This window comes from Thunnus albacares, chromosome 8, assembly GCF_914725855.1.
Source record: "Thunnus albacares chromosome 8, fThuAlb1.1, whole genome shotgun sequence".
Classification (NCBI taxonomy): domain Eukaryota; kingdom Metazoa; phylum Chordata; class Actinopteri; order Scombriformes; family Scombridae; genus Thunnus; species Thunnus albacares.
The window spans coordinates 5,108,989-5,122,458 of NC_058113.1; the positions used below are offsets into that span (position 1 = coordinate 5,108,989).

General features: G+C 39.5%; 1 protein-coding gene across 1 annotated transcript; it reads left to right on the top strand.

The window, feature by feature from the left end:
* Positions 1-6,888: 6,888 nt before the first annotated feature.
* On the top strand, positions 6,889-11,443 carry mc2r (melanocortin 2 receptor). Its single transcript, XM_044359374.1, has 2 exons — positions 6,889-7,891; positions 10,525-11,443. The coding sequence occupies exons 1-2, from the start codon at positions 7,539-7,541 to the stop codon at positions 11,081-11,083; spliced, it is 912 nt and encodes a 303-aa protein (XP_044215309.1). The 5' UTR covers positions 6,889-7,538; the 3' UTR covers positions 11,084-11,443.
* The last annotated feature ends 2,027 nt before the right edge of the window (positions 11,444-13,470 follow it).

Sequence of the window (13,470 nt, forward strand, 5' to 3'; positions counted from 1 at the left end):
GTTAATTTACATGGTACCACACAAGTGTATTTGATATTAACCAGTGTAAATGTATTATTTAGCTGTGCTTTGAGTGCTAAGATCATGTGGACCTTTCTTAATAGTTCTTTCAGATTAGAAAATAAAGGTATTGATTTTATTCTGTATTTATTAGGTTAATCAATATTGAAATTTCTAAGTGTTTCCTCATTGGTTTTCATGATGTGTCGGCATTGACAACAGAAATGAATGCGTATCCAATTTGCAAGGGCGTAGCTTTCAAATATTCTAGCAAACTGTATCAGCTGTAGCTAGCTTGCCAAATAAGCTAACATTAGCTCTAGGAATTGTCCCTAACCCCCCAAAAACTACACAGTGTAATTCAAACACTGTTTTAATGCCGTTTTTATGTGCAGGGAGCAAAAGGAGGTCTCTAACACGCTTGCTGTCAACAGACTCCATTGTAGAGACAGACAATAATGCAGAAGCCTGAAAAACTTTTTTTTTTGGTGAACAACCTCATAGGAATGAATGAGGTGCTTTCTTGAAACATATTATTCAGTTTTTCTAAATGCATCCATCAAGGAAAACCAAAGCTCTTGAGGGGTTTAGCTAACAGTCAATTGGCAAAGATTAGTCACAGAGTTAGGAGATACACCATTTATTTCACTGAAAATATCCTACCAGAGAATAGCTTATAATACATACATACCTGAGTGTGACAAAGTGGGTGAGACCACACCATTGCCATTTGAATAACTCATAACTCATTTAACCCTGCGTGTAAATCGTTTGTTTTAGCCATAATTCCATCATTAATCTGTAAGTTGCTGACACATACTATGCCAGGTTTGTTTGTATTTTGCACAGGTCACATACCAACATCAACATTTCTGGTTAAAGTAAAATATGGATGAGTATCATTGAGTTCAGTTGCTTTCCATAACTTAGTGATTTTCTTCCTTTGTTACTTACCATACCCACCTCACCCATGCCCATACCCATGCTCTCAGGAAACAAAAGAGGGAGGCACCCAAACATTTCAATATACATAAATGCTATATAGGCAGTTGTTTCTGTGTATTATAGGAGTTGGACGTCATTGTGTAGCCATGTCCATGTGATGTTAAAGTGAAATAAGTTACATTATTATAAGTTGAGTTTTGATCAGTTTAGCTAAGTTAACTGTTTAGTTGGGGTTTATTTGCACATATCTTCTTACATGTGTAGCATGGTTCCACTTTTATCAGATAAATCACCCTTTTTTTATACATGGTTTACAAAGCCTCTCACATTTGCCTCCTACCACCTTCCTAGCAACTCTGGTCAGGCTTCCCCTCATTGAGCAAGATCAAAAACATTTGCTGTAGACACAATGTATACATACCCCTCTTAATGGCTATTGCATACCGCATTTTAATTTATGGCCACTATCCATGTAAAGGAGGAATTACAGTTAATCATTCTGTAGCAACAGTGAATTTGTTGCATCTTACTTTCCACATTTCAATCAATATCACAAGTTGTGGTTTCATTTAAATAATAAAATGTGACAAAATGGGATATCTCTCTAAACAGACACAGTTAACAAAAGGAGGGAAGAAAGGAGAGGGTAAGCACACTGACCGTCCTTGTGCTGATATCATAAATGGACATAGTGACGAAAAAGAAAAACAAACCAAAAAACATGGACGAAATAACATGTGTTGCAGCCTTGGTGAGGTAGCCTTTCAAGGCTACAACAACAGTGTCTCCTGTCTCTATCACATAAACCCAATCCACTGCATTAAACCCTCGTATTCACTTTGGCTCTTACATCTGCTCCTTTTGTTGAGATGCTCTGCAAAAATTATGACAAAACAAGATGACAAATCATCTCTTAAACAGCCTCTAAACAAGGAAGTTGTTTCAGTGGCTGGCAGCGGGGTGAGGAACAAGTAAGATTTTTCATTTAATTCAAGCTTTTACTCACAATGTCTTTTCAAGGATTCAGCCGGAGCACTCAAACTAAATGCTCATCCATGTTTTGTCTATAGATAGCAGAATATACGAGTGCATTGCTTTAAGTGCATGCTCACATTACTGTAACAGAAACGCAATGTTCTGAGTTTTTAAAGCCTAATGTAGTTACATAATAAAAAGTGTTCAGATAAGTATGGCTGACCATGGCTGACCTGAAAGGAGAGACCAAATCAACCATGGTCACATTAGGAGAATCTAATGATGAAAAAACCTTTCAACCTTAAAGTGCAAGCAGGAAATAACAGCTGTGGCTACTGTGTAATGAAAAGATGGCACGCAGAGGTGGATAGGGCTGATTTTCTGTCTAGATGTAACTAAACCTCCGTCCATTACCATTCCTGCTCTTACTTTGTGCTGTTCTGGCTGATTCATATGGCTTTGATCATCTTTCAATGGCAGCTCACTGTTGAGGCACTTCTATCGTCATGCAACTGTCCTGATAGAAATCGGAGATACATTTCAAGGAAATAGGAACAAAATAGATATGGCCTTTTATAGTCTGTACAATGTTTACCATCATATTTGTGTCATATATATGTGTTTCATGCAGTTTACTGTAAATACATGTATTCTTACCTTTTCCGGCTCATGACATTCAGCATTCTAATCAAACCTGCTGTTGAGCCTAAAAGATATCAATTAAGAGCTACTGCTTGCATACTAAAGCTGCAGATCTGTGTTTCCCTCATTATGCAGCGTGGGAGGATTGATCATATGATCATGATGCACATCTAATATCATGACACTGTGTCAGTCTTTGTAAATCCAGCTATTTGATCTTCCTTACATGAACATAGATGCAGAGGAGAATCAAGGGAAATGCGCAAATATTTAATAAGAGAGAAGGAACGCAGCTTAGATAAGGCGTGTGTGGGTTTTGGCACTGGGGAGGGGATGGGCAGATTGAGAAAGAGTGGAAAGAAAATGTTTACACAAGTAGCTCTGTTACTATTGGTGATGACAGCCTCATGTTTATGCCTGATCAACCATAGCTATGGCCCAGCAAACCTATGTTATAAGGTAGGGAGATATATGTGTACTATGGACAAAAGTATGTGGATACTACATACTTTTGTTTACTTTTGGTTTGGGGCTTGTTTTACGATTTGGATTAGGCCGATTAAAAGATAAGGCTGGCGTTTTTCTACATTTTTCTTTCTTTGAGTTCATTGTGGGTTTGGCTATGCACATGAGATTTGTTTAAAATAAGAAAAATATAGAAAATAGCCAGACATATACTTTAAGTTTCATGTCAGGGAAATCTTGTTACAGCAAAAAATGTATTTTAGACAATAGTGTACAGTGTTTCCCCTAGGTTGACTGCTTTGTGGCAGCTGTGGTGAGAGGGGGGACTGCATAGAGCCCCTCCAACACCTTTGGTATGAACTAGAATCCTGACTTATCACCCAACATCAGTGGCCAGCCTCACTGAAGACCTCAGTGTGCTTCAAATGTTAGTCAGAGAACAGCATCTGAGGGCGTTTTCAACCCTGTGTTGTTTAGTCTGGTTGAATCGGACTCTAGTTCGTTGGTACGATTTGTTTGGGCAGTTCTGAACGCAGCAATTGTGTTCGGATGCAGACCAAAACAATCACACCAAGACTCTTTGAGGAAGTGGTCTTGGTTTGGTTCCAAACAAACTCTGGGGCGGTTCATTCATGGTGGGAACATGATGAAGACCTCAATCTGCCCCAACTACTAGGAATACTCTGAGCTAAACGACTCCCGTAACCAAGTGTGCTTTGCATGCTGTGATGCAGATGAGCAAAATCAACAGTTGCTAGCAGCTAGCTGGAGAATGAATCAAGGTCCGAACTGGACTAACACAACTAATTATGTTAAGTTACGTTACGCAAGATTGTAGAAGCACTTCTTCAGGACCTTCTTCCTGTGTTTACGTTCTTGCTCCTGCCCTAGACACAACTAACCAATGAGTGGAGTGAACATTCTCACGCTTTTAGTGATGCATTTTGATTTGCTTGAATTTTTTCTGTGTGAAAAGAAACCAAACCAAATGCAAAAAGTTCACCCACTCATCCACTCATCCATTCAGAGCAGAGCAAACCAACCACAGGTTTAAAAACACCCTGAAAGCAAATTTGGTAACTTTCAGAAACAGACAATTTAACAATCACTTCCACATCCCTTTTATTGCATTGATTAATCATTAAAAATGATATTTACATTTTATATCAATGACATTTTTGGACGAGATTCAGGAGAAAAAAAAAATTAGTCAGTACATTTAAATTTTGTGAAAGGCTGCTGCACCTGTTGCATAATGACACTTATGTCAAATTCACAATATCTCTCGATATGTCTATACACTTTGTTTCAGTGTCCACATACTTTTGGCCACATAGTGTAGTTTCCTACAAATCTAGGAGTGTGTTCAGTGCACTTTAAAAAAACAAAAAAAACAAAAAACTTTTCTTGACAGTTGAGAGAAGAGGGTTCTGGGCATTTTATTTAGTTACTACCAGCAGCAAAAAACCTTTTTTAAATATTCAAGAGAGTATCACAACTTTTCTAGCTTTTCTGTTCACAGAAAACTTCCAAGTAAACAGAATCCATACATGCTTTTCCCTGATGTTGAACAGTTTAAAGTGAGTTTTAAATAACACAGACAATGAAGAGGTTTAGATGAGATTTTAATGATCCCTGAGACAAATATTGCCCTAGCAGCAGCAGGATATACACATAGAATAGAAATTTGATCTGAGTGCGCAGACACTTGGTTCAGAAGTAGAATGGACTATAAGCAGTTTAGTTTAATGGGTACATGGAAGAGCACACCGGTACTTGACTGGTACTGTATATATGTAAAGAAATGTGTGCAGATGTTAACTGCCTGAAATTACAGGACTGACATCATTAGGACCCTTTTTTATCTTTACCAGCAGGACATAAATGAACGAGAAAATCTGCAGCTGGTCTCTTCAGAGTGTTTAATCAATTTCCTTTTGTCATTTAATCAATAATGTGCTTGGTCCCTGCAAATTTTACCCCAAAGGTTTATTTGACCTTAAGTTTGATGACATCTGAATATTGACCATGTACCGGGGGGATATATAAACACACACACACACACAAGCTTACACACACATACACACACACACAGGTTTGTATTACTATACTTGTGAGGCATTTCTGTAGACTTCACTTCACGTCATTTCATAGAATACTGAATCGAACCATAACTTCAATCCAAACTAGCTGGGTTTGCCAAAACATTTTTATTTATTGACAATCTAAGGACTGTTAAACATGTACCCATTATAATCATAATAACAATGAACAGTGTATTGTTTAAAAAGTGTTGCCTTACCTTAAAATAGCGCCTTGAAATAGTAGACACTTTATTATTTTTCTAATCTGTCCTTCACCACAACAGAAGCACAAACACACACGCGCGAATACACATACACATACCATACACACACACACACACACACACACACACACACACATACACTAAACACAATGAAATTGAAACATCCTGAATTGTTTACACCACCAGAGCAGATAAATCTCAGTCATTATGTTGTCAATAAATCCCCATGAGACTGTGAACAACACAGATGACAATATGAACAGGCCTTTTCATAGCTCTGTCTGTAAGGGCTGCTGTTATTATTGTGCTCATCAAAAGCTAAACAGTGGGTTTGACTTCGGCTGAGGCACATAGATCACACAGACTTTTTCTTTACTAAAAGTGTAATTAAATCTGTGAAAGACACAGTGGCAAAGTGCATTTGCAGAATCTGGACAATTTGTGTGCTCCTGTGATAAAGCGGCTATAATCAATATTTTTATTTTTAACAATGTATTAAATAACAGTGTGTTAAGTGAGTGGTGCTGCTCGTAGTGATGAACCTACAGAAAATTATCACCCGACTCACTTTCAAGTGGCTAAAAAGTCAAATATTGCAGGTTTAACTTTCATCAAAGCTAGCTGCATGGCTCAAGGGACGGACAGCAATGTTGGTCAGGTGGTTGGTTACCACTGATGTCAGCATGTAGCTCAATGCAGTATGCCCCTAAGCACAGCCTCACAGAGTAATGTAGACTCTAAAGTGTTGGTTCCCAACCTGGGAACCGTGACCCCCATGAGGGGTATCTGGATTAATCTAAGGGGTCACAAGATGATTGGACCGGATAGGATAACAAAAACATATTGTTGACTACTATTGTTGCAAGCCTTACTCAAATTTTTGTTTTATTTATTGTGAATTGCTTTATTTTATCTTCTCAAGCATCTAAAAGTTGTTCAAATAAATTAAAATAAATCATGTTTCGTTTAAATGGTAGAAAATATGGTAGACTGCTTTGGGATTGACAAGGTAAAGAAGAATTAGAAGGTTTTGGATAAGAGCTTGGTATAATTATTACAACCATCTTCAGTCTGCAGACTGGCAAGAATTCTGACTCATAGCCAGGATCACAGAGTATTTCCTTAATTTTAATTATGCCTGCAATAATCAGAAAATGTTCCTTTGAAAATGTGTTTCATAACCATCCAATTACAAAGGTTGAACTAAACATTTTGAAGATTAAGGGCTGAATACTCTTTCAGATGAGATGTTAGACCTTGAATAAAAGGTCACTGTACTCATCAGAGAGAAAATACACATGTAATGGAAATGATGGTCTGCAAGTGCGGCATGATTCTCCCTGAATTCAGCACATGAAAAAAGGAGCTTATTGAATAGAGGCAACATATTCACCAGGAGCAGGAGGAATATATCTGTAAACTTGAATAACACACTTTGTTATTGTCTTTCTCCAGGTGAATCATCAAGGAACCTTTTAAAAGGCTCAAAAAGAAAGCAGACAGGATTGACAGGTGCAAAAGAGCCATTATTCTAAACTACTGCACTGCAATCGCATGGAAACCACTCTGTTATAACAGAATGTCTGAGTCCTGGACAAACGCTCAATGTGTGACGAAAACACCCACAGGAAAAAAAATCGATCATGTGCCCCTTGTGTAAACAGCAGAAGAGAGGCAGGTGCGCACACATGGCTGGAGATCATGATTGAGCTGTGCCAAAAAACACCACCCTTGCCCCCTCCCAGACGAAAAAAGTATGTGAAAAAGACAGTTTGTGACAAGTGACAAAGCAGCTGCAGAAAGCAGCCTGTTGCCGGCACACATGTGTCTGCTTCCTGAAATTTGACTTTGGATTGATTGATCAACATTACCCAGAGGAGGAAGTATCACCCCACCACCACCGACACCATTTTAGGTCAGATTGAATTCCCGGTCATTATATCCAACTTTTCGGAACACACAGTAGAAGATTAAGGCAAGATTAAAAGCTGAGATATTCAGATAACCTTACACAGGCTGGACCTTGGTAAAATTGTAAGTGTAGGTTCAGCTACAGTTTTGTCTAGTCTAATGCTGAAGACCCAATATAAATGCTTTTCCTTAAGTGGTTCTCAACATCTCTTCATGGGACAACGTCAATGACTTGGTAGTTATAGTTTCCATATTAAACAGCTTTATAATCAGAACCCTGTTTCAGCTGACCATGAACGCTACAACAGTGAACCAGTCGGATTGTCCCGAGGTGAAGGTGCCTTTCCTTGTCTTCTTCACCATCGGAGTAGTGAGCTTGGCAGAGAACCTCCTGGTTGTGGTGGCCGTCATACGCAACAGGAACCTGCACTCGCCCATGTACTGCTTCATCTGCAGCCTGGCTGCCTTCAACACCATCGCCAGCCTCACCAAAACCTGGGAGAACCTGATGATTGTGTTTGCTGACGTGGGGCAGCTGGAGAAGAAAGGTTCCTCTGAGACAAAGCTGGATGATGTGATCGACTCACTTCTCTGTATGTCCTTTGTTGGCTCTATTTTCAGCTTCCTGGCCATTGCTGTAGACCGGTACGTATGTATGTCTTGGATTTGCACACATAGATGTTTAAGACGAACGTTTACCTCACCAACCCTACAGTATATTTGACATTGTGGGAGAATGAAGAGGGATAGATCTGAATCTTAAGCATGAATGTATTCCACACACTCATGCTGAATGCTTTGCTTTTTCATTTGCTTATATTTAAAGGGGACATATTACGCACATTTAAAGGTCTATATTTTATTCTGGGGCTCTACTGGAATATCTTTGCATGATTTACAGTTCAAAGAACTCTTGTATTGACCCTTTACGCAGCCCATAGGTTCAGCCTCTGTCTGAAACAGAACGTTTCAGCTCCTGGCTCTTTTAAGTTCCCCTCTCTAGGAGCCCACTCTGTTCTGATTGGCCAACTCTTGGAAGCTTCCTCCCAGCAGAAATCTGCAGGCTGTGAAGTCTACGTCAACAAACCATGCAACAAACTATAGTATTAGGATTTCACTACTTTTTCTCATTCTTTACTCAAAATGTCAACTCCTTAAGTACATCCGTACATATTCGAGCCAGAATCCAATCCGAAATATGAAAGTGGACAACACCAACAACACATGGAAAAACCTAAGCAACAACCTTAGCAACCAAGGGTACTGAACAGACAGCTGTTTGTGGGCATGTGCAATAAACTGGCATCAACTCGTCAGCAAGATAGAAAAAAACATTGTAAACAAAGCAGGTTGACTTGCAGGCAGTATTTCTATATTTGCTAACCTTAAGTTTTGGAAATTTGACCATGTTTAACATAGATATCTAACATCATAACATCCAGAAATATGTCCTCTAAATTCAAAACATCAGGTCTCACTAACAAGAAAACTCTAGAACTGTCTGAACTTTTCGCTAGACAAAACTCCTTAAAGGTCCACTGCAGTGGTTTCTGCTTGTTTTATCAATCATGTCTGTTTTTCATTGCCACTATGTCACTACTCACAATGTTTTTCCCACCTTCCATGCATGCACTGAGGTTGGTTGAAGTCAAGCGTCTCTTTAATCCAAACCAAACATATATTGTAGACACGGAGAGTACGCAGAGTCTCCATGGAGAATTCTGACAAGACAAAGGAAAGTCACTAGTATATATTGACGGCCTTGATGCCCTGGGGAGGCACCTCTAGTTGTTTACAGATTCCTTCTAACAGACCTAGACAAAGCTTTACAGAGCTCTCACTTTCACATGATGACCATGATGTCCATATGTCTATTATAGTGTTCCCCTCAAGGCCCTGCCGCCAAATATATACATACATATGACCATATCTACTTAACTAATACATGGATTTTTCTATCACACTTCATGTCCGTATGGCATATAGAGACTCAAAACATGGCCGTAATCCTATACAGTGAATATTAAGCTGTCATTATTTTTTGACAGAGTTGTTGGCTGGACTGGCCACAGACCAGTCCTATAACCCTAAATGTCTGTCCATCACTGACAGACTGACTGACTGACAGACTCACTGAGTGCTGACTGCTAGCCTAGCATGCTAATCCTATGTAAACATATGGATGAGACCATACGCTTACAGACAAGTTCTCTTTCAAACCAAATATCCCAAGATATGAGTGGAAAGTATTGCTCTTGCAACTGCATTTATGCCCTTTTTTAAAACTCAGGCATAGCTTAACATGTGATATGCTGCTTCAGTACACTTTAACAACAAATATTACTGGGACACTGCAGAAAATTGTAGATGAACATTTAATATCCAGGAATTCACATTATAGACACTCCCATTGACTATCCTTGTAACACATTGCCCACATTTTAGCACACTGACCATACAAAGTCCAGCAATATGCCAGGTTTTGACCTAGTCTTGTTTTATCGTCACATGGTAATGTAGATGCAGGCAGGGACCTTGCCAGTGTTCAAATGCTTCCAAGAAGCTCTGAGATTGGGCTGCTTGGCTTATCAATCAATAGTATATGTTGATTGGATTTAGTTGATTGGAATCAACTAAAACCTGTGTGTTCTTTGAAAAATGATCTGCAGCAATGTGATTCAGCAGACACGAGTAACATTAGCATTCAGTTGAAGTCTTTTTTCTGGCCACCTGATGAATTCAAGTCCAATTGTCACTTTCCTTTTAGCTCTGTTTTGGTCTCCACCAACTCCTGAGGGACAAGCCTGCCTCTTTAGCCACTAAATGCTTCACTTTCTTCACCATCTAGCTGCTAACTTTGTCTGTCTGCCATTTGGTGTTGAATATTTGGGTTTATGAGATCTGCTATTTGACCTGAACTGACCATATAGGTGTTGAGTCAGGTTCAGGGTGTGGTTATTATCAAATTTATAGACATTTCTCTCTGTCTGTTGGGAAAAATGACAAAAATGATTGTGAGCTGACAGTCTGCAATTAATTACATAAAGCAAAAATGTAGCTTGGTTAGGGCTTTTGATCATAAAACCAAAACAGTTAGCTAAAAGGAATTTTAAAAACCTGGTAGAGCTGAGTGTAACTGTAGTCTCATTCATCACATTACATGTGTTAATTGAATCCAATGTTGATGTCACATTATTGAGTAGTACAGCATTCAAACAAAACTCAATAGACCAAAGATAATTTCAGCATATGACAACATTTTTTGTTTTCATTTGCAGTTACATCACCATCTTCCATGCGCTTAGATATCACAACATCATGACAATGCGGCGCACAGGGGTCATCTTAGGTGTCATCTGGACAACATGCGGGGTGTCAGCTGTGCTCATGGTGAGGTTCTTCGCCTCCAAGTTCATCATGATCTGCTTCGTTGTCTTCTTTGTCATCTCCTTGGTGATCATCTGCTTCCTCTATGTCTACATGTTCATGCTGGCACGCATCCATGCCAGAAAGATTGCAGCTCTTCCCACCAGTGGAGGTGGGAAGTGTCGGCGACAACGGTGGCGGGGCAGCAACATGAGAGGGGCCCTGACTCTAACCATCCTTTTTGGGGCATTTGTTGTTTGTTGGGCACCGTTTTTCCTCCACCTCATCATCATCACTGTGTGCCCCATGAACCCGTACTGTGAGTGTTACCGATCACTGTTCCAGCTGCATATGGTGCTGCTGATGAGCCATGCCCTCATTGACCCAGCTATCTACGCCTTCCGCAGCGCTGAGCTCAGACACACCTTCAGGAAGATGCTTCTTTGTTCAGACTGGATGCGGTGCTTATAGAGACATTCTATTTACACCTTTTATATTACCCTTATGTATCCAAGGACAGCCATCAGAGAGCAGTTGCACTTTACATGCAGACTGCTTTACATTCATTGGGTTGCATATATTCACACCTCTGAGTCAACACCACATACGGTACTATAGACCTGCACTGCCACTAAGTAGCTGTGGGTTCTCAAGGGTATATCTGCAGTAATTGTTAACAAACCAGTGTGTATGATTTAGTGGCATCTAGCAGTGAGGTTGCAGATTGCAACCAACTGAATACCCCTGGCCTCACCCTTCCCCTCCTAGTGTGTAGGTGAACCTACGGTGGCTGCGAAACTTGCAGAAAACATGAAAGGCTCTTCAGAGCCAATGTTTGGTTTGTCTATTCTGGGCTACTGTAGAAACATGGCGGTGCAACATGGTGGGGTCCGTGGAAGAGGACCTGCTCCCTATGCAGGTATAAAGGCTCATTCTAAGGTAACAAAAACACGATTCTTATTTTTTATTTATTTAAACTAATTAAAATATACTTATGAACATTATATTCTATTTCTGCCAATATTTCTGCCAATAGAGCCCCCTAAATCTTACACAAACCAGACTTTATCAAGGCTAGTGCCACCAGTACATTTAATTTCCATTGTGTTTGAATGAACATGTGCACGTGACTGTTCGTCATGTGAGTGTTTGCACGCACCTCTGCAAAACTTAGTGTTTCTGTGAATATTTTTTCAGAAGATACTTACCATCTGCCCATTGTCTGCATACCCTGCAGGCTGGCTCCCTAACCATTCATCTCCCCCCCTTGATCCTTTCCTCTCAGGACTTGGATGTGATTTCACTTCACCCCATATGTCAATCTCTTCAAATCCTGATTGAAATTACCAATTTGCACCACAGTCACATGGGATGCATATTTTCCAGAACCCATTTTTACATGGATCACTTTATTGTGATTTCCAACATTCACAGGGCCGCAGTGTACCATAGCTATAATGAACAATAATGCGAGAACAGCTTACCATTTAACCTTTTGCTTTTATTCAAACACATATAAATAAAATAATTCATTTTAAGCAACATGGCCAACAATAACATCAATGATTTCAGCTGAAGCTCACCTTTATACTTTTGCATGCCCACACTTACTAATAACACTGACAACATAAAATATTGTACATCCCCACAGCTGTTGATATTGTCTCACCGTACGTAAAGTAGAACAGAGCATGCAATTAGCAATCGAGATGTGGGCTTCTCCTCTGTCCATTGTCACATCACATTGTTTTCGCTGCTGTTTCTGTGGTAACAAGAACTTCACAATCAACAATAACAATGAATCATTTTGTATAATTGCACAGATGTCATGTTGGAGGTGAGTTTGCAGGGAGCAAACTGGAACTATCACTGTTTTTCCTTATTAACTGAACCCATATGGAACAGAAAAAAATGATGATGGCTTTTAATAAAAGCACTTTTCCATATGCAACAGGATGTTGTGTATATTTGTCTGCGTATTCATATGCTCTTCTTTAGATCTCACAATTGCAAAGCAAGCTACAGTAAGGCAATTACACATATAAATCAGACTTTCAATACTGTTTTCTTTCATCTCGCTGTCTATATGCATAAAAATGCCATGGATCACTCCATGATGATACAAATAATACAAATGGCTTGTTTTTCTTTGCAATAAATATTAATATTTAACACTGTAGTTTCTATCTTCAGAACGGATGCATGAAATGTATAGCAGTATCAGCAGATAGTTGCATGTTGTGAGAAAGTTCTGTCAAGCTTCTCAGTTGGGAGGTAGGCGCCACCGACACAAATATATAGAGAGCACTGTGAAGCTATTTGTACATTCATTTTTACATTTCAAGTCTAACTTTATGGCATCTTTACATAGTTTAATGCAGACAGCGGGCACATAGGCGGTATGAAGAGATCATCAGGTGCACATTGACAGAGCAGAGAAACTGCAATTAATATGGAGATACGTACAATCACAAAGATAGAGACGAGAGAGTGACTCTGCATTCAAATCACTGGCAGAACCTGCTGTGCTACTGAGTATTGGCAGATGTGAGGATGCTGCTTGTTAACTGTGGCACTAATGCGGTAGCAGGGGTAAGCAGGGCAGACAGCAGTGCCAGAAAATTGGCTGTTGACAAGTGATGTCATCCAAACGTTCAGCAACAACCAATTTTACCCATTTACGGATAACGAACAAGATAGCACATGTCTAGGCCCTAGACGAGTAATGTGTGACTGTTTTCACAAGTAGCTTGAGTTGTAAACATATAATCCACCAAAGGGACAGTCAGTGTGTTTGGTACATCAGGAGGAAAATGATCTGTGAACTTCATGTATGTATAATTGAATATTAGTTTTAA

Bases quoted from the DNA above. Each gene is read 5' to 3' on its own strand.
- mc2r (XM_044359374.1), top strand. From the start codon at position 7,539: ATGAACGCTACAACAGTGAACCAGTCGGATTGTCCCGAGGTGAAGGTG. The intron at 7,892-10,524 runs GTACGTATGTAT...TTTCATTTGCAG, and splicing joins CTGGCCATTGCTGTAGACCG to TTACATCACCATCTTCCATG.